This window comes from Sphaeramia orbicularis, chromosome 1, assembly GCF_902148855.1.
Source record: "Sphaeramia orbicularis chromosome 1, fSphaOr1.1, whole genome shotgun sequence".
In the NCBI taxonomy this organism is placed as follows: domain Eukaryota; kingdom Metazoa; phylum Chordata; class Actinopteri; order Kurtiformes; family Apogonidae; genus Sphaeramia; species Sphaeramia orbicularis.
The window spans coordinates 636,512-659,440 of NC_043957.1; the positions used below are offsets into that span (position 1 = coordinate 636,512).

The 22,929-nt window shown below is 42.4% G+C and overlaps 1 protein-coding gene across 1 annotated transcript in view; it reads right to left on the reverse strand.

The window, feature by feature from the left end:
- LOC115428136 (voltage-dependent T-type calcium channel subunit alpha-1I-like) overlaps nucleotides 1-22,929 on the reverse strand; it is a 432,180-nt gene that overhangs the window by 188,434 nt on the left and 220,817 nt on the right. Inside the window, 1 exon segment of the mRNA XM_030146986.1 lies at nucleotides 21,903-22,003. Within this exon segment, the coding sequence (XP_030002846.1) occupies nucleotides 21,903-22,003 (101 nt within the window).

The window sequence follows — 22,929 nt, forward strand, 5'->3', positions numbered from 1 at the left end:
ATTTTCAGGAAATGTTGATTCTGGCACAAGAAACAAATGATTAAATTTTGGTGGTGATATGGGGGGGGGGGGGCACTGATCTGCCTTGGTGGAGCTCTGCGCTCTCTGAGTGCTTCTAGTTTTGTTCATGTTACTTATTATCTTGGTGGATTATTATTCATTTTTGTTGATTTTATTGACCACATTGGCTGTTTTTTGTGCATTTTGTTGCTTATTTTACTCTTTTTACTTCATTTTAGTCAGTTTTTTGCATATTTTTTCATGTTATTATTTTATTTGCTTTTTTGTTTAGTTTTCTACATTTATTCCCTCTACCAATGAGGTTCTGTTTTTGTTGGCATTGGTTTGTCTGTCTGTGTGTGCAAGACAGCTCCAAAAGTTATGGATGGAATTGGATGAAAATTTCAGGAAATGTTGATACTGGCACAAGGAACAAATGATTACATTTTGGTGGTGATATGGGGGGGGCACTGCTCTGCCTTGGTGGAGGTCTGCGCTCTCTGAGTGCTTTTCTAGTTGTTCATTTTGTTAATCACTTTGGCTGTTTTTGTGCATTTTGTTGCTTATTTTATTCTTTTGACTGTAACTACTTTTTTGGCATTCAACCTGGCGTCAAAAAGCCTGATTTATTAAAAAAACGAGCCCAAAACATAAACTCCTGGGCCCAAATTCATAATCGTTGTTGTTCAGTGTGTTCCAGTTCCAGCTGATGTTCTTATTGCTGTCCATTCTAGTGCCTTATTTAGTCCAAAGCCGTCAAACTTCAGTTCCCCTTTGTCTTTTTCTGTTCTTCCACCTGTTTCGACAACAGTTCTCAGCAGAACCATTACCTGGAATTAGGGCTCAGGGGTTAAAGGGTGAAAGAAAAGAATGTGGGTTTCCTGTTGACATTTTGAAAATCCTGCAGGACTTAACGAACCACATGACAGAACAATCCTCCGTCTTATGAATATGTACCTTATTATTCTGTAGAACCTCGGTTAACAAGCTGTTTCACACTTGTAATTAGCCTGTGTTACTAAAAAACCTAAATGCAAAAGGCCTCCTTTTTATGGCTCAAATCAACAGGACATGATGTTAAGGGAATACAAACATCAGCTGCTTTGCATTTCACAGAATTCAGTCTGCAGTCACGGCTTATGAGTTTGTTTATGCATGGGAAAAAGTTGGCACTGGCCTAAAAAACAGAGTGAAGGACCACCAAGGCTCACAGAAAAAAACAAAAAAACCCACTGTTCAATAATGTAAAAGTGCAGCCTCTTCTGAACTTCTCTCATGTATACGGTCAACTCCATATGCATTTGGACGGTGGACACTAAATGTTGTAATGCTGCCTCTGTACACGACCACAGTGGACCTGAGACAAAACAATCAAGTTTCAGCTTTAATTCCAGGGGTTTAACAAAAATACTGCACTAACCGTTTAGGAATTATAACAGTTTTAACTGCAGTTTCTCATTTTCAGAGGCTCAAAAGGAACCGGAAAACTGATGCATCCTGTTCCCTGGTTATTTAACCACAAATGAAGCAGATAAAAGGTCTGGAGTTGATTCCAGATGATGAAATTACATCTGGTAGTTGTCAGGCAGAAACCTCTAATGTCCAAAACAGTTATTTTTAAGCAAACTGGAAAAATTATGTATATTCTAAATAAATTAATGCCGATAAAAGATGTAGTCACAAACTGTTTTATACATTTTCATTGGTTAAATATTTCTAAAACCATAAAGACTGACCAATAGAATAATTTTATGACGAAAAAAGCCCAACAGTGACGTCAGGAGATACATGTTATTAACCATCAAAATATGGAACATTATAAGGAAAGGCACATTTTTAATATTTCAAAAAATTTGACAAAAATTCAAAAATCTAAATTTGTCCAAACTGTGAACAAACTTTGTAGATACTGTCCCAAGAAAGATACATATACAACTAGAAATTAACCTGATCATTAGTTTCATTAGTTCAGAGAAGATGTTGAAAGAAATTGCTAATGATGACGATGACAACATTGGACGCAGCGCCTTCACAGTAGTTCATGGCCTATCGGCTGGTGAGCTAAAATGTGTTTTATTAAATTAAAAAACCTCAAAGTCTGACCCAATCAAAACCTGACATGGTAGACATCCATCAAAAGTTCTATTTGACCTCAGACCTGCTCAACAGAAGAAATATTAAATATGCCCCACTAGATTACTTATGACAGATTCCAAATAAAAGAGAGAAGCTTGGGGAAAAAAAATGACTTTTCCTACTTTCAGAGACTTTAATGCAAGTCCGTAAGAGTCTGGGCTTTTTGGAGCAGAATCTAGTGCAGGGTTCTCAAACTCCTGTTCTTTCAGGTTCCACATTCAGTCTGATCTGATCTGCAGTGGACCCAACCAGTCAAATAAGAACAGAAGAACCCAGAAATAATGACAGCTCCAAATTTTTGTCTTTGTTTTAGTGACACCCCCCCCCCCCAATTAAGTTATGAAAATACTTACTTTTATAAACTAGTCAAACAAAAAAGATGTGAATAACCTGAAAAAAACGGACATTTCTTCGTAAAATCAGTGTAATTTTCTCAGTCTTCTTCCTCCACTTCTCATTAGTCCATGTGCATTCTGGATCAGATCTCCAAAGACACTAAACACTGAGGAACAGGAAGAAAAGAGTTCAAACTGGACTGAATTTAATACAGACATTTCAGGTTGGACACATTTGTTCAGGTTAGTCACAGTTTATTGGTACAGGAGAGTTTGGAAATGGAAAGATTTTCAGAATTTAATGTTATTTTTTGCACTATAACAGACAAACATTTGCAGTTGTCATTATTTATAGGTTTGTTCCTGCAGTATTCTGTTGGTTTCTGTAAAGTGCCTTCAGTCTGGTTTTGACCAACTCTATATGTAAAGTGTCATGAAAGAACTTTTGTTATGATCTGGCGCTATAGAAATAAAATTTGACTGTTTGATTGATTGAGGTTTAGTGTAATATTATTTTTTCCATCAAACCCAGCAGTAAATCTGCAGTGGTTCTTTTGTGTGGGTTCTTCTGCTGTTATTATTGGACTGTAGATCAGATTGGTCTGGATGTGGAACCCACACTAACATGAGTTCCACAGCCTGGACTGTGGAATTTATACACTTTGGAAATTCATCCCAGGGGTCGGACTGGAACCTTTGGAGGGACGCATTTGGCCCCCGGGACGCATGTTTGACAGCCCTGATCTAGTGGCTATCAGTGGAATTACACCTTCAAGACACTCCCACACTGGCCTTCTTTTGGAGCGGAGGTCTTCGCCCCTCAGTTTAGATACAACTGTCTTAGAAACGGAGTCAGATAATGTCCTCCAGCTCCAAACAGAGACATGGACAAAAGCTTTATGTAAACACACAAGCACATGCAAACCTTATATAGACAACCTGCTCCAAAAAACTGAACTAATTTTACTGAAACTGTCCAACTTGCATGAACTAAATACCAGAGTTGTACCAGGCTCTGAATGCTCTAAAACACTAAAAAACTGTCCGACTCATTTGAGTTCAGTTCCACATTCAGCCTAATATGAAATAAAGTGGGCCGGACCAGTAAAATAATGTAAATAATAGGATAAGAACTGGCAAATAATATCAACTCCAAAGTTTTCTCTGTGTTTTTGAGTCAAAAAAGTCAAATTCCATAAAGAAAATGTTTTCATCTACGAACTGTACTTGAACACAACATGAACAAATATGAACAACCTGAAAATTCTGAAGAAAAGTAAGTGTAATTTTAACAATATTCCACCTCAGTTTATCATTTACACATGTGCATCACAACTTACAGATCCCAGTGGATCTACAAACACACAACATTTAAAAACAGGCAGAATATTGTTCAAATATTACAGACTTCTCTGGAGACAGTTCAGGTTGTTCATATTATTTGTGAAAGGCTAGTCTGTAAATGTAAACATTTTTGTGTAATTTTACTTTTTTGACACTCAAACAAAAAGAAAAATGAGCTTTTTTTCATTATTTATAGGTTATTATGATAGTATTTGACTGGTCTGACCCACTTTAGATTAAACATCCTTGATTGTTTATATCTTCGGTGTAGTTTTTGCATTTCACTAATTCATCCCAGGGCTGGATTGGACCCTTTGGTGGGCCGGATTTGGTTTGACACCTGTGATCTAAAACATACTGAATGAACCAACTCAACTTTTTTTTTTTATAAAGCACTTTAAAAACAACACAGTTGGTCAAAGTGCTGTACACAGACCTAAGAACAAATAAAACATAAACAAAATGAAAACAATAAAAGTAATTACACATTCAACAAATAAAAACCAAAGAGAAAAAATATGTTTTACGAGAGGATTACCAGATTGGTTTTAGTTACAAACATCTAATCCTTACCTTGATATAAAACACCTATATAGAGTTCCTCATGGTCTATTGAGGACTTGCAGCTGACGTCACTGGTCATGTGATTGTTGTTTACACCTCCATATTGGTAGGCATGTTATCTGGATCCACAAAGTCACAACTGTTGCTTTATAGCGTGTTTTTCTTTGGACTGGTGTTTGTGTGTTTTGTTATTCGTGGATATGTCTGCTTGTGATAAAGGCACCATATGCCACGTTTCCACTCCGTGGTACCGGCTCGGTTCGACTCGACTCGGCCTTTTTGCGTTTCCATTACGAAAAAGGACCTGGAATCTAGTACCCAGTACTTCATTTTTGGTCTCACCTCTGCTGAGGTTCCAGGACTGGGGAACAGACACTAAACTGCAATGTGTAAACACTGCAGACCACTGATTGGTCAGAGAGTCGTCTCTGTGACCCGCCCTTTTACAAAAAACAGATGCAGAAGTGGACAGTAAATGTAGCGGTAGGTGAATCCACATGATGACAGTCTGTAAAACTACACCATCCAGTCAGGAGGTTCAGTCTGTGGTGGCCGACGAAAAAATTCAGCATGAGTTTGACCAGACAACAGGCAACGAGCGAGTTTATCAGCAACTGTGAGAAGAGCACACAGAAGGAACGCACCGCATCGCTATGACGACAAGGGACTGGAAAGTCTGTAGTATCCTGGAATGGAAACGGTCTGCAGGAACAGTATCTGGTACCCGAGTTGAGCCGGTTCCACGTAGTGGAAATGCGGCAATAGATGAGTTTCAGGGTTCACTACCAACAGTGATGTGCCAAACTGGGAGGTAAAAACAGAAGTCCCAGCTCACATCAGCCATACACCTGCAGGCTGTGCCCTGGAACTGGTGAACGAGCCCGTACGTTAGCTGTAAACGGTCCCATACGTTAGCTGTAAACAGTCCCATACGTTAGCTGTAAACGGTCCCATACGTTAGCTGTAAACGGTCCCATATGTTCGCTGTAAACGGTCCCATATGTTTGCTGTAAAACGGTCCCATATGTTAGCTATAAACGGTCCCATATGTTCACTGTAAACTATCCCATATGTTCACTGTAAACGGTCCCATACGTTAGCTGTAAACAGTCCCATATGTTCGCTGTAAAACGGTCCCATATGTTAGCTGTAAACAGTCCCATATGTTAGCTATAAACGGTCCCATATGTTCACTGTAAACTGTCCCATATGTGAGCTGTAAACGGTCCCATAAGTTAGCTGTAAACAGTCCCAAAAGTTCACTGTAAACGGTCCCATACGTTCGCTGTAAACGGTCCCATATCTTCGCTGTAAACGGTCCCATATGTTAGCTGTAAAACGGTCCCATATGTTCGCTGTAAACGGTCCCATATGTTTGCTGTAAAACGGTCCCATATGTTAGCTGTAAACAGTCCCATATGTTAGCTGTAAAACGGTCCCATATGTTAGCTATAAACGGTCCCATATGTTCACTGTAAACTGTCCCATATGTTCACTGTAAACGGTCCCATACGTTAGCTGTAAACAGTCCCATATGTTCGCTGTAAAACGGTCCCATATGTTAGCTGTAAACAGTCCCATATGTTAGCTGTAAAACGGTCCCATATGTTAGCTATAAACGGTCCCATATGTTCACTGTAAACTGTCCCATATGTTCACTGTAAACGGTCCCATACGTTAGCTGTAAACAGTCCCAAAAGTTCACTGTAAACGGTCCCATATGTTCGCTGTAAACGGTCCCATATGTTAGCTGTAAAACGGTCCCATATGTTCGCTGTAAACGGTCCCATATGTTCGCTGTAAAACGGTCCCATATGTTAGCTGTAAACAGTCCCATATGTTAGCTGTAAAATGGTCCCATATGTTAGCTATAAACGGTCCCATATGTTCACTGTAAACAGTCCCATATGTTCGCTGTAAAACGGTCCCATATGTTAGCTGTAAACAGTCCCATATGTTAGCTGTAAAACGGTCCCATATGTTAGCTATAAACGGTCCCATATGTTCACTGTAAACGGTCCCATACGTTAGCTGTAAACAGTCCCAAAAGTTCGCTGTAAACGGTCCCATATCTTCGCTGTAAACGGTCCCATATGTTCGCTGTAAACGGTCCCATATGTTAGCTGTAAAACGGTCCCGTATGTTAGCTATAAACGGTCCCATATGTTCGCTGTAAACTGTCCCATATGTTCACTGTAAACGGTCCCATACGTTCGCTGTAAACGGTCCCATATCTTCACTGTAAACGGTCCCATATGTTCGCTATAAACGGTCCCATATGTTCGCTGTAAACTGTCCCATATGTTCACTGTAAACGGTCCCATACGTTCGCTGTAAACGGTCCCATATCTTCACTGTAAACGGTCCCATATGTTCGCTGTAAAACAGTCCCATATGTTAGCTGTAAAACGGTCCCATATGTTAGCTGTAAAACGGTCCCATATGTTAGCTGTAAAACGGTCCCATATGTTAGCTGTAAACGGTCCCATATGTTTGCTGTAAACAGTCCCATACATTAGCTGTAAATGGTCCCATATGTTAGCTGTAAAACGGTCCCATATGTTAGCTGTAAAACAGTCCCATATGTTCGCTGTAAACGGTCCCATATGTTTGCTGTAAAACGGTCCCATATGTTAGCTGTAAAACGGTCCCATATGTTAGCTGTAAACGGTCCCATACGTTCGCTGTAAACAGTCCCATACATTAGCTGTAAATGGTCCCATATGTTAGCTGTAAAACGGTCCCATATGTTAGCTGTAAAACAGTCCCATATGTTCGCTGTAAACGGTCCCATATGTAAGCTGTAAAATGCTCCCATTTGTTCGCTGTAAACGGTCCCATATGTTCGCTGTAAAACGGTCCCATATGTTCGCTGTAAACGGTCCCATATGTTCGCTGTAAAACGGTCCCATATGTTTGCTGTAAACGGTCCCATATGTTCACTGTAAACAGTCCCATATGTTCGCTGTAAACGGTCCCATATGTTCGCTGTAAACGGTCCCATATGTTTGCTGTAAACGGTCCCATATATTCGCTGTAAACAGTCCCATATGTTTGCTGTAAAACGGCCCCATATGTTAGCTGTAAATGGTCCCATATGTTAGCTGTAAACGGTCCCATATGTTTGCTGTAAAACGGTCCCATATGTTCGCTGTAAACGGTCCCATATGTTTGCTGTAAACGGTCCCATATGTGAGCTGTAAATGGTCCCATATGTGAGCTGTAAACGGTCCTATATGTGAGCTGTAAAACGGTCCCATATGTTCGCTGTAAACGGTCCCATATGTTCGCTGTAAACGGTCCCATATGTTCGCTGTAAATGGTCCCATATGTTCGCTGTAAACGGTCCCATATGTTAGCTGTAAAACGGTCCCATATGTTAGCTGTAAAACGGTCCCATATGTTAGCTGTAAACAGTCCCATACATTAGCTGTAAATGGTCCCATATGTTAGCTGTAAAACGGTCCCATATGTTAGCTGTAAAACGGTCCCATATGTTCGCTGTAAAACGGTCCCATATGTTTGCTGTAAATCGGTCCCATACGTTAGCTGTAAAACGGTCCCATATGTTCGCTGTAAACGGTCCCATATGTTAGCTATAAAACGGTCCCATATGTTCGCTGTAAACGGTCCCATATGTTCGCTGTAAACGGTCCCATATGTTAGCTGTAAACGGTCCCATATATTCGCTGTAAACGGTCCCATATGTTTGCTGTAAAACGGTCCCATATGTTCGCTGTAAACGGTCCCATATGTTCGCTGTAAACGGTCCCATATGTTAGCTATAAAACGGTCCCATATGTTTGCTGTAAACGGTCCCATATGTTCGCTGTAAACGGTCCCATATGTTCGCTGTAAACGGTCCCATATGTTCGCTGTAAAACGGTCCCATATGTTCGCTGTAAACGGTCCCATATGTTAGCTGTAAAACAGTCCCATATGTTCGCTGTAAACGGTCCCATATGTTCGCTGTAAAACGGTCCCATATGTTTGCTGTAAACGGTCCCATATGTTCGCTGTAAACGGTCCCATATGTTCGCTGTAAACGGTCCCATATGTTCGCTGTAAACGGTCCCATATGTTAGCTGTACAACGGTCCCATATGTTCGCTGTAAACGGTCCCATATGTTTGCTGTAAAACGGTCCCATATGTTTGCTGTAAACGGTCCCATATGTTCGCTGTAAATGGTCCCACATGTTAGCTGTAAAACGGTCCCATATGTTTGCTGTAAACGGTCCCATATGTTTGCTGTAAATGGTCCCACATGTTAGCTGTAAAACGGTCTTATATGTTCGCTGTAAAACGGTCCCATATGTTCGCTGTAAACGGTCCCATATGTTCGCTGTAAAACGGTCCCATATGTTCGCTGTAAACGGTCCCATATGTTCGCTGTAAAACGGTCCCATATGTTCGCTGTAAACGGTCCCATATGTTAGCTGTAAAACGGTCCCATATGTTCGCTGTAAACGGTCCCATATGTTCGCTGTAAAACGGTCCCATATGTTTGCTGTAAACGGTCCCATATGTTCGCTGTAAATGGTCCCACATGTTAGCTGTAAAACGGTCCCATATGTTTGCTGTAAACGGTCCCATATGTTTGCTGTAAATGGTCCCACATGTTAGCTGTAAAACGGTCTTATATGTTCGCTGTAAAACGGTCCCATATGTTCGCTGTAAACGGTCCCATATGTTCGCTGTAAAACGGTCCCATATGTTCACTGTAAACGGTCCCATATGTTAGCTGTAAAACGGTCCCATATGTTCGCTGTAAAACGGTCCCATATGTTTGCTGTAAACGGTCCCATATGTTCGCTGTAAATGGTCCCACATGTTAGCTGTAAAACGGTCCCATATGTTTGCTGTAAACGGTCCCATATGTTAGCTGTAAATGGTCCCACATGTTAGCTGTAAAACAGTCCCATGTTTGCTGTAAACGGTCCCATATGTTAGCTGTAAATGGTCCCACATGTTAGCTGTAAAACGGTCCCATATGTTCGCTGTAAACGGTCCCATATGTTCGCTGTAAAACGGTCCCATATGTTCGCTGTAAACGGTCCCATATGTTCGCTGTAAACGGTCCCATATGTTCCCTGTAAACGGTCCCATATGTTCGCTGTAAACGGTCCCATATGTTAGCTGTACAACGGTCCCATATGTTCGCTGTAAACGGTCCCATATGTTAGCTGTAAAACGGTCCCATATGTTTGCTGTAAACGGTCCCATATGTTCGCTGTAAATGGTCCCACATGTTAGCTGTAAAACGGTCCCATATGTTTGCTGTAAACGGTCCCATATGTTTGCTGTAAATGGTCCCACATGTTAGCTGTAAAACGGTCTTATATGTTCGCTGTAAAACGGTCCCATATGTTCGCTGTAAACGGTCCCATATGTTCGCTGTAAAACGGTCCCATATGTTCGCTGTAAACGGTCCCATATGTTCGCTGTAAAACGGTCCCATATGTTCGCTGTAAACGGTCCCATATGTTACCTTTAAAACGGTCCCATATGTTCGCTGTAAACGGTCCCATATGTTCGCTGTAAAACGGTCCCATATGTTTGCTGTAAACGGTCCCATATGTTCGCTGTAAATGGTCCCACATGTTAGCTGTAAAACGGTCCCATATGTTTGCTGTAAATGGTCCCACATGTTAGCTGTAAAACGGTCTTATATGTTCGCTGTAAAACGGTCCCATATGTTCGCTGTAAACGGTCCCATATGTTCGCTGTAAAACGGTCCCATATGTTCACTGTAAACGGTCCCATATGTTAGCTGTAAAACGGTCCCATATGTTCGCTGTAAAACGGTCCCATATGTTTGCTGTAAACGGTCCCATATGTTCGCTGTAAATGGTCCCACATGTTAGCTGTAAAACGGTCCCATATGTTTGCTGTAAACGGTCCCATATGTTAGCTGTAAATGGTCCCACATGTTAGCTGTAAAACAGTCCCATGTTTGCTGTAAACGGTCCCATATGTTAGCTGTAAATGGTCCCACATGTTAGCTGTAAAACGGTCCCATATGTTTGCTGTAAACGGTCCCATATGTTCACTGTAAACGGTCCCATATGTTAGCTGTAAAACGGTCCCATATGTTCGCTGTAAACGGTCCCACATGTTAGCTGTAAAACGGTCCCATATGTTCGCTGTAAACGGTCCCATATGTTCGCTGTAAATGGTCCCACATGTTAGCTGTAAAACGGTCCCATATGTTTGCTGTAAACGGTCCCATATGTTAGCTGTAAAACGGTCCCATATGTTCGCTGTAAACAGTCCCATATGTTCGCTGTAAAACGGTCCCATATGTTCGCTGTAAACGGTCCCATATGTTCGCTGTAAACGGTCCCATATGTTAGCTGTAAAACGGTCCCATATGTTCGCTGTAAACGGTCCCATATGTTCGCTGTAAAATGGTCCCATATGTTCGCTGTAAACGGTCCCATATGTTCGCTGTAAACGGTCCCATATGTTAGCTGTAAAACGGTCCCATATGTTCGCTGTAAACGGTCCCATATGTTAGCTATAAAACGGTCCCATATGTGCGCTGTAAACGGTCCCATATGTTCGCTGTAAACGGTCCCATATGTTAGCTATAAAACGGTCCCATATGTTAGCTGTAAACGGTCCCATATGTTAGCTGTAAAACGGTCCCATATGTTCGCTGTAAACGGTCCCATATGTTAGCTGTAAAACGGTCCCATATGTTCGCTGTAAACGGTCCCATATGTTAGCTGTAAACGGTCCCATATATTCGCTGTAAACGGTCCCATATGTTCGCTGTAAACGGTCCCATATGTTTGCTGTAAAACGGTCCCATATGTTCGCTGTAAACGGTCCCATATGTTCGCTGTAAACGGTCCCATATGTTCGCTGTAAACGGTCCCATATGTTAGCTGTAAAACGGTCCCATATGTTCGCTGTAAACGGTCCCATATGTTAGCTGTAAAACGGTCCCATATGTTTGCTGTAAACGGTCCCATATGTTCGCTGTAAATGGTCCCACATGTTAGCTGTAAACGGTCCCATATGTTCGCTGTAAACGGTCCCATATGTTCGCTGCAAACGGTCCCACATGTTAGCTGTAAAACGGTCCCATATGTTTGCTGTAAACGGTCCCATATGTTCGCTGTAAATGGTCCCACATGTTAGCTGTAAAACGGTCTTATATGTTCGCTGTAAAACGGTCCCATATGTTCGCTGTAAACGGTCCCATATGTTCGCTGTAAAACGGTCCCATATGTTCACTGTGAACGGTCCCATATGTTAGCTGTAAAACGGTCCCATATGTTCGCTGTAAACGGTCCCATATGTTCGCTGTAAACGGCCCCATATGTTCGCTGTAAAACGGTCCCATATGTTCGCTGTAAACGGTCCCATATGTTCGCTGTAAACGGTCCCATATGTTCGCTGTAAAACGGTCCCATATGTTAGCTGTAAAACGGTCCCATATGTTCGCGGTAAACGGTCCCATATGTTCGCTGTAAAACGGTCCCATATGTTCGCTGTAAACGGTCCCATATGTTAGCTGTAATACGGTCCCATATGTTAGCTGTAAAACGGTCCCATATGTTCGCTGTAAACGGTCCCATATGTTCGCTGTAAACGGCCCCATATGTTCGCTGTAAAACGGTCCCATATGTTTGCTGTAAACGGTCCCATATGTTCGCTGTAAACGGTCCCATATGTTCGCTGTAAAACGGTCCCATATGTTCGCTGTAAACGGTCCCATATGTTAGCTGTAAAACGGTCCCATATGTTCGCTGTAAACGGTCCCATATGTTCGCTGTAAAACGGTCCCATATGTTCGCTGTAAACGGTCCCATATGTTCGCTGTAAACGGTCCCATATGTTAGCTGTAAAACGGTCCCATATGTTAGCTGTAAAACGGTCCCATATGTTCGCTGTAAACGGCCCCATATGTTCGCTGTAAACGGTCCCATATGTTCGCTGTAAACGGTCCCATATGTTAGCTGTAAAACGGTCCCATATGTTAGCTGTAAAACGGTCCCATATGTTCGCTGTAAACGGCCCCATATGTTCGCTGTAAAACGGTCCCATATGTTTGCTGTAAACGGTCCCATATGTTCGCTGTAAACGGTCCCATATGTTCGCTGTAAAACGGTCCCATATGTTCGCTGTAAACGGTCCCATATGTTCGCTGTAAAACGGTCCCATATGTTCGCTGTAAACGGTCCCATATGTTCGCTGTAAACGGTCCCATATGTTAGCTGTAAAACGGTCCCATATGTTAGCTGTAAAACGGTCCCATATGTTTGCTGTAAACAGCCCCATATGTTAGCTGTAAAACGGTCCCATATGTTTGCTGTAAATGGTCCCATATGTTCGCTGTAAAACGGTCCCATATGTTCGCTGTAAACGGTCCCATATGTTCACTGTAAAACGGTCCCATATGTTTGCTGTAAACGGTCCCATATGTTCACTGTAAACGGTCCCATATGTTTGCTGTAAACGGTCCCATATGTTTGCTGTAAACGGTCCCATATGTTCGCTGTAAACGGTCCCATATGTTCGCTGTAAACGGCCCCATATGTTCGCTGTAAAACGGTCCCATATGTTCGCTGTAAACGGTCCCATATGTTAGCTGTAAACGGTCCCATATGTTCGCTGTAAAACGGTCCCATATGTTCGCTGTAAACGGTCCCATATGTTAGCTGTAAAACGGTCCCATATGTTCGCTGTAAACGGTCCCATATGTTCGCTGTAAAACGGTCCCATATGTTCGCTGTAAACGGTCCCATATGTTCGCTGTAAACGGTCCCATATGTTAGCTGTAAAACGGTCCCATATGTTAGCTGTAAAACGGTCCCATATGTTCGCTGTAAACGGCCCCATATGTTCGCTGTAAACGGTCCCATATGTTCGCTGTAAACGGTCCCATATGTTAGCTGTAAAACGGTCCCATATGTTAGCTGTAAAACGGTCCCATATGTTCGCTGTAAACGGCCCCATATGTTCGCTGTAAAACGGTCCCATATGTTTGCTGTAAACGGTCCCATATGTTCGCTGTAAAACGGTCCCATATGTTCGCTGTAAACGGTCCCATATGTTCGCTGTAAAACGGTCCCATATGTTCGCTGTAAACGGTCCCATATGTTCGCTGTAAACGGTCCCATATGTTAGCTGTAAAACGGTCCCATATGTTAGCTGTAAAACGGTCCCATATGTTTGCTGTAAACGGCCCCATATGTTAGCTGTAAAACGGTCCCATATGTTTGCTTTAAATGGTCCCATATGTTCGCTGTAAAACGGTCCCATATGTTCGCTGTAAACGGCCCCATATGTTCGCTGTAAAACGGTCCCATATGTTTGCTGTAAACGGTCCCATATGTTCGCTGTAAAACGGTCCCATATGTTCGCTGTAAACGGTCCCATATGTTCGCTGTAAAACGGTCCCATATGTTCGCTGTAAACGGTCCCATATGTTCGCTGTAAACGGTCCCATATGTTAGCTGTAAAACGGTCCCATATGTTAGCTGTAAAACGGCCCCATATGTTTGCTGTAAACGGCCCCATATGTTAGCTGTAAAACGGTCCCATATGTTTGCTGTAAATGGTCCCATATGTTCGCTGTAAAACGGTCCCATATGTTCGCTGTAAACGGTCCCATATGTTCGCTGTAAAACGGTCCCATATGTTTGCTGTAAACGGTCCCATATGTTCACTGTAAACGGTCCCATATGTTTGCTGTAAACGGTCCCATATGTTTGCTGTAAACGGTCCCATATGTTCGCTGTAAAACGGTCCCATATGTTCGCTGTAAACGGTCCCATATGTTCGCTGTAAACGGTCCCATATGTTAGCTGTAAAACGGTCCCATATGTTAGCTGTAAAACGGTCCCATATGTTTGCTGTAAACGGCCCCATATGTTAGCTGTAAAACGGTCCCATATGTTTGCTGTAAATGGTCCCATATGTTCGCTGTAAAACGGTCCCATATGTTCGCTGTAAACGGTCCCATATGTTCACTGTAAAACGGTCCCATATGTTTGCTGTAAACGGTCCCATATGTTCACTGTAAACGGTCCCATATGTTTGCTGTAAACGGTCCCATATGTTTGCTGTAAACGGTCCCATATGTTCGCTGTAAACGGTCCCATATGTTCGCTGTAAACGGCCCCATATGTTCGCTGTAAAACGGTCCCATATGTTCGCTGTAAACGGTCCCATATGTTAGCTGTAAACGGTCCCATATGTTCGCTGTAAAACGGTCCCATATGTTCGCTGTAAACGGTCCCATATGTTAGCTGTAAAACGGTCCCATATGTTCGCTGTAAACGGTCCCATATGTTCGCTGTAAAACGGTCCCATATGTTCGCTGTAAACGGTCCCATATGTTCGCTGTAAACGGTCCCATATGTTAGCTGTAAAACGGTCCCATATGTTAGCTGTAAAACGGTCCCATATGTTCGCTGTAAACGGCCCCATATGTTCGCTGTAAACGGTCCCATATGTTCGCTGTAAACGGTCCCATATGTTAGCTGTAAAACGGTCCCATATGTTAGCTGTAAAACGGTCCCATATGTTCGCTGTAAACGGCCCCATATGTTCGCTGTAAAACGGTCCCATATGTTTGCTGTAAACGGTCCCATATGTTCGCTGTAAAACGGTCCCATATGTTCGCTGTAAACGGTCCCATATGTTCGCTGTAAAACGGTCCCATATGTTCGCTGTAAACGGTCCCATATGTTCGCTGTAAACGGTCCCATATGTTAGCTGTAAAACGGTCCCATATGTTAGCTGTAAAACGGTCCCATATGTTTGCTGTAAACGGCCCCATATGTTAGCTGTAAAACGGTCCCATATGTTTGCTGTAAATGGTCCCATATGTTCGCTGTAAAACGGTCCCATATGTTCGCTGTAAACGGCCCCATATGTTCGCTGTAAAACGGTCCCATATGTTTGCTGTAAACGGTCCCATATGTTCGCTGTAAAACGGTCCCATATGTTCGCTGTAAACGGTCCCATATGTTCGCTGTAAAACGGTCCCATATGTTCGCTGTAAACGGTCCCATATGTTCGCTGTAAACGGTCCCATATGTTAGCTGTAAAACGGTCCCATATGTTAGCTGTAAAACGGCCCCATATGTTTGCTGTAAACGGCCCCATATGTTAGCTGTAAAACGGTCCCATATGTTTGCTGTAAATGGTCCCATATGTTCGCTGTAAAACGGTCCCATATGTTCGCTGTAAACGGTCCCATATGTTCGCTGTAAAACGGTCCCATATGTTTGCTGTAAACGGTCCCATATGTTCACTGTAAACGGTCCCATATATTCGCTGTAAACGGTCCCATATGTTTGCTGTAAACAGTCCCATATGTTCGCTGTAAATGGTCCCACATGTTAGCTGTAAAACGGTCTTATATGTTCACTGTAAACGCTCCATGAACTGTCTGTGTCCTAAAGCCCCTCCCATCTTCATCATGTGACTGGACCTCATGTGGAAGGCTGTCCCATAGTTAAAGCAGACCGGCACAGACGGGGGGGGGGGGGGGGGGGGGGCAGTATTGTCTCCAGCTCCAGCTGAACTCAGCGGTGTTGCCCGCCGTAGCTCCGCCCACTTCCATCTGCCTCACCCAGCTGAGGAAACTCAAAGGGAGCAGGTAGATCCACAACCATTGTGTCTGTAGGTGATAGTCCAGGGGAAGTCCTCCTGGAGGTTTAAAGGGTCTGCAGCACCAGACCACATGAGGACTGTTCTGTTTTTACACACCGCTAAGGCTACAGGCACGCAGGCTAACTGTACTGAGAAGCTAGGCTAACGATACTGAGAATCTAGGCTAACTACACTGAGAAGCTAGGTTAACTACACTGAGAAGCTAGGCTAACTATACTGAGAAGCTAGGTTAACTATACTGAGAAGCTAGGCTAACTACACTGAGAAGCTAGGTTAACTATACTGAGAAGCTAGGCTAACTACACTGAGAAGCTAGGCTAACTATACTGAGAAGCTAGGCTAACTATATTGAAAAGCTAGGCTAACTATACTGAGAAGCTAGGCTAACTATACTGAGAAGCTAGGTTAACTATACTGAGAAGCTAGGCTAACTATACTGAGAAGCTAGGCTAACCGCAGTAATAACTATATTCAGAAGCACCGCTGCCACCAGTGGAACCCAGCGGTCTGTATGCAGAACTGGTACTGGTGAAAGAGAAGGAATAAACGGCACACAGGAGTTTAGCGGGTCCATCCTTTAACAGGAGTTTAGCAGGTCCATCCTTTAACAGGAGTTTAGCGGGTCCATCCTTTAACAGGAGTTTAGCGGGTCCATCCTTTAAGAGGAGTTTAGCGGGTCCATCCTTTAACAGGAGTTTAGCAGGTCCATCCTTTAACAGGAGTTTAGCGGGTCCATCCTTTAACAGGAGTTTGGAGGGTCCATCCTTTCACAGGAGTTTAGCAGGTCCATCCTCTAACAGGAGTTTAGCGGGTCCATCCTCTAACAGGAGTTTAGCGGGTCCATCCTTTAACAGGGGTTTAGCGGGTCCATCCTTTAACAGGAGTTTAGCGGGTCCATCCTTTAACAGGGGTTTAGCGGGTCCATCCTCTAACAGGAGTTTAGCGGGTCCATCCTCTAACAGGAGTTTAGCGGGTCCATCCTCTAACAAGAGTTTAGCGGGTCCATCCTCTTACTGGAGTTTAGCGGGTACATCCTTTAACAGGAGTTTAGCGGGTCCATCCTTTAACAGAGGTTTAGCGGGTCCATCCTCTAACAGGAGTTTAGCGGTCCATCCTTTAACAGGAGTTTAGCGGGTCCATCCGTTAACAGGAGTTTAGCGGGTCCATCCTTTAACAGGAGTTTAGCGGGTCCATCCTTTAACAGGAGTTTAGCGGGTCCATCCTTTAACAGGAGTTTAGCGGGTCCATCCTTTAACAGGAGTTTAGCGGGTCCATCCTCTAACACGTTGTACGATCCAAGGAAAGCTTGCCTACCAATATGGCGTTGTAAACAGAAAACCACATGATCATGTGACATTTGTGCAAAACCTCAATATCAGGGGTTCCCAAAGTGGGGTACATGTACCCCCAGGGGTACTTGGAAGAAGCCCAAGGGATACTCGAAATGTTTTTGGAAAAATAAATTAAATAAATCATCATGTACTGAATATAAAATAAATAATGAGAATTAATGCTGAAATATAAAACACAATACATTCATATAATAGTTGTATATCCAATCATCTTGTTGAAGCTTTGGTTTAAAGAACATTTATATTTTATATTATTCAAAATTAGTTTGAGTAGATGAAGAGTAATTTTTTGTTGATGAAAGGTTCATCTATTAATTAATGACCAATTTATTTATTCTTCTTATCAATGAGAGGGGGCACTTTTCAGTTCATATTTTGTACAAAGTTTACTTTAAAAATGTGTTATTTTTTATATATTACAATTAAATATATGTTGTTTGTTTGCAAAGTTTTGAAAATATAAACGGACACCTTTGGCACAGGAACACATTTCACCAAATTTATCTTAGAAATGGAGTCAAATAATGTCATCCAGCTCCAAACAGAGACATAAACAAAAACTTTATGTAAGCACACAAGCACATGCAAACCTTACAGAAAGAACCTGTTCCAAAAATGGAACTGTTTTTTAATAAAACTGTCCAACTTGCAAAAACTGAGCACACGAAAGACCGGTCTGAAACACTTGTATTAAACTGGCGGTGGACAACATGTCTGAATAAATATCAACATCCACCGACATGAGCGGTGCAGACTCCAGAGACTGTAAGTCACTTTTCTCATCTCAGCTCAACGTACCTACTGATGCACCTGCTCTCTGGGCCAGAAAATCGATGTGCTAATCTGACTGCTCTTCCTCCACAACTGGCAACTCTGCTTGTTTATCTGGCAACCCTGTTCCTGATATTGATCGTGACCGACGGCTGCGCTGGCGTAGGCACTTATCCCAGTTGAGACACAACTTCTGATGTCGGCTTATTTCCACATTGTGTTTATTTGCCTTCATTCTGCTTAGGTACGCTTGTTAGCATAATCACACACACACACACACACACACACTGTATGGTCTCACAGACATATGTGGGTGAATATATATACATATATATATATATATATATATAGGGTGGGGAAGCAAAATGTACAGTGAACATTTAGTTGTTTTTTCTCAGCAGACACTACGTCAGTTGTTTTGAACCCAAACATATACTGATGTCATAATCATACCTAACACTATTATCCATACCTTTTCACAAACTTTTGCCCATATGAGTAATCAGGAAAGCAAACGTCAAAGAGTGTGTGATTTGCTGAATGCACTCGTCACACCAAAGGAGATTTCAGAAATAGTTGGAGTGTCCATAAAGACTGTTTATAATGGAAAGAAGAGAATGACTATGAGCAAAACTATTACCAGAAAGTCTGGAAGATACTATTAAAGAAGAATGGGAGAAGTTGTCACCCCAATATTTGAGGAACACTTGCACAAGTTTCAGGAAGCGTGTGAAGGCAGTTATTGAGAAAGAAGGAGGACACATAGAATAAAAACATTTTCTATTATGGACATTTTCTTGTGGCAAATAAATTCTCATGACTTTCAATAAACTAATTGGTCATACACTGTCTTTCAATCCCTGCCTCAAAATATTGTACATTTGGCTTCCCCACCCTGTGTGTGTGTGTGTATATATGTATATATATAAATATATGTCACAGTAGAGATTGAAATCCAGTAGGATTAGGAATCCTACTGGATTTCAATCTCTACTGTGACATATATATGCTTCTCTGAAACTGGGTTTATTTTAGTTTCTGTCACTTTTCCATCTGTTCAGACCCAATAGTCAAAGGTAAATGTAGACAGATTTCCCCCAGGATGGACCTAATGATGACCTCAGAGAAATGCACAAAATTATACTCTTGCTCTGATCCATCCCATAATTAATTAATTTTTAATCAAATATTGGGTCCAAATATAGGACCCAAATATGGACATTAAATCTCCCTAGGTGTCAGTGCATTAGATGTGAAAACAGGATAAAAATTTACCTAACGGGAAATGGCAATTTTGCCAAAACTCTCATTTTTTGATTAAAAGTTTTTATGCTGGCAAGAAAACTAGGACCCAAATATGGACATTAAATGTGCCTAGGTGTCAGTGCATTAGCTGTGTAAACATGTGTAAATGCTCTTCTATAGACTCTAAATACAGACACTGTGTTCAGTGTGTGGATCCCAGTGGTTTTTCTGATCCACATGTGGGGTTTCATCAGTCTCAGTCTCATTCCAGGTTTGGTGTGGAACCCATCGTGTCCACTGGTGTTACATACTGAACCTGAACATTTAAACACAAATAAATCACGAATGATTTTGCAACAGTGGTCATTTTTGTGAAACACTCTGCCTTGCATTATTAGTTCAATTCCCAAAATGCACCTGTGAGAGAATAAAAAGATATGAAAAAATAGCAATGTGTAATTTTCGTGTCCTTTTGACCTTGTTACATGCAGATTTTTGGATTAAATATAATGTAAAATAATATAAAAATGTGTTTTATCTGGAAAATAGTTTCAGGGAGTATTTCTTTTTCAAATAGACCCACAATGCTTCCAAAGCTGCTTCATAACATTAGTTACATCTGGTTTGAAGTTTTAGTCCCGGTCCATCTTTTAGGACCAGTTTCATAGGAGCAACCTGGGGCGCCAAGGGGGGTGGGGGGGTGGGGTGGTGAAAATGACAAATTCATAAATTCATGGGGCTCAGCATTTGTGGGGGGTCCATAGAGCAGTGGAGGGGGTCCAGTGGATACAGGTTAGAAGTTGTGAAAATTTGGTTTAAGATCCGCTGAATAATAGAAGCATAGAAATCAGATGTTGAAAGCATGTAAACCAGGATTCTCAAACTCCTGTTCTTTCAGGTTCCACATTCAGTCTGATTTTCTCTGCAGTGGACCAGACCAGTAAAATAAGAACAGAAGAACCTAGAAATAATGACAACTGCACATTTTCATCTTTGTTTTGGTGCGAAATCCCCCAATAAATTATGAAAATACTTACTTTTATAAACTATCCAAACAAAAAAGATGTGAATAACCTGAAAAAACTGAAATTTCTTTAGAAAAATCAGTGCAATTTTAACAATATTATGCCGCAACTTCTCATTTGTCCATGTGCATTATGGATCGGATCTACAGAAACATTAAACACTTAATAACAGGCAGAAAATGGTTAAAATTGGACTTAATTTTCTTCAGACATTTCAGGTTGTTCATATTCGTTTAGGTTAGTCACATTTTATTGTTAAAGGATAGTTTGGAAATGTAAATATTTTCATAATTTAATGTTATTTTTTGCACTAAAACAGACAAAAATTTGAAGTTTATCGGCATAATGTAATATTTTTTTCACATCAAACCCAGAACAAAATTTGGAGTCATTATTTTTTGTAGGTTATTGTGTTATTATTTTGCTTGCCATCATATTGGTCTGTACGTGGAACCTGAACTAAAATGAGTTCCACACCCTGGACTGTGGAACTCAAATTCATCTCATGGGTCGGATTGGAATCTTTGGCAGGATGCATTTGGCCCCCGGGCCACATGTTTGACACCCCTGATGTAAAGTGTCAGTTTCGTTTTCCCGCTAGCATAAGTGATGTTACGTATGGACACCCCCCCCCCCCACCCCAGACAGATCAATCTGATACTGAATTTTACCTTTCATGGGGCCCACATTTGGTAGCGCCGCCCCTGGAAGCGCCCAAATATATAAAGTCCACAGAAGTATAAACAAGGCAAAGATGGTGCACATATGCCTGTAGGCTCCTACATGTGTATATGCAAAGTCATCCACAAATGAGCACACGCACCCAGCAACACGTTAAAACAAATATGGTCCGTCTCTAGGACAAACACCGCCAACACACACAGACCTCACTTGACAGATGGCACCTGCAGGGATGCCAAAACCCTGGGCCTGGCTCGCCTTCAGCGGCTATCAGCACCAAGGGAGTCTGCCGAGTGAGCGAGTGGACGACTGAGGGGCGTTCAAGGGCCTTTCTACCAGCAACCAACTGAAGGTGTGGGGAGAGTGTAAAACACACACACACACACACACACACACACACACAGCCACACGCCAACGTGGGTAAGGAAACACACATTTTAACCAGCCACGTACAGAAGCAGCAGACAGCAGACCTACTGTATTTTCAGCTCGCTGTTCTACTTTATCAAAACTGAACAGATAATGCTTCCGAACTTTTGTTTTCTGGGCCGCTGGTGTTGCTCGGTGAGTCATCTGCACTGCTGAACAAAGAGGCTGGGTGTAAACACTTGAAAAACCACTACAAGTACTGACACGTGCACACAGATGGTTCTTCACTGTCTCACACACTTTGGACAAACCAGTACCAAGTGGACCTGCGGGCTTCATGGAAAGGGTTTCAGATATGTTTCCTGTGGAAGACCTTTGACCCAGTTCGGACGTCTTATGACATGTCCGCGCTCGTCCTCTCTTTGTGCATTCTGACATGACTCACTTGTTTTGGGGGGAGAACAGGTAGACAGACCACTGCTCTCTGGTCTCACACCAGTTGGGCTTGTACACCTCCATCATTTTCTGGATCCGGAAACACAAAGTCTAGGAGGCAAAAGAGATGAGAGGGGGTCACTGATTAACAAAAGAATATCATGTGATGCTTTTGTCAATGATATGTGATATATATATATATATATATATATATATATATATATATATATATATATATATGACACATTTAACACTTTCAGTGCCATGGGCCGATTAAATCGGCTTTACGAAAACAACCTGTAAAGTGCCACGGGCCGATCAGATCGGCTTTGGAGAACACGCCACATTTGTGTACAAACAAACCATCCACCCCCATTTCTTTCTCACATTTCGATGACGTTCTTTCTGTGTCCCCCTTTTGAGACCAAGCAGACGGGAATTTGAGGTCACGCGACCGAATAATATTTTTATATGTTTTTAATGTTTCTTATTCTCCGGTGTTTCATCAGAGGGAGCCCTCCATGCCGGGGGGCGGCTGTGAACTCGGGGGGCTGTGGCGCCTTCTCTCACTGGGGTCCGCTCCTTTCTGGTGGGTGGGGGTCCCAGTTGGCCCTCTCCCACTAGTTGGGATGCGGGGCTGTGTTGCCGGTGCCTGGTCGCCGGGGTCGGCGGCTGCCTCCTGGTGCGGATGGCTCCCTGAGACAGCGCCTCCTAAACTGATGTTTTACTTTTACTTGTACATTTTTGTTCTGGTCTACCCGTGCTCAGTCAGTCTTCTTAAGTATGTGTGAGCTTGTGGGTTTGCATGTATATGTCAGGGTAGAGACTGCGATCTGGTAGGATCGGTGATTCTACCAGTAGAGACTCCGATCGTAGTCTCTACTGGTAGAAACTCCGATCCGAACCCTAAGCCTAACCCTAACCCTAACCCTTCTACTGGCAGGATCAGAGTTTCTACCAGTAGAGACTCTGATCGGAGTTTCTACTGGTAGAATCGCCGATCCTACCAGATCGCAGTCTCTACCCTGACATATATG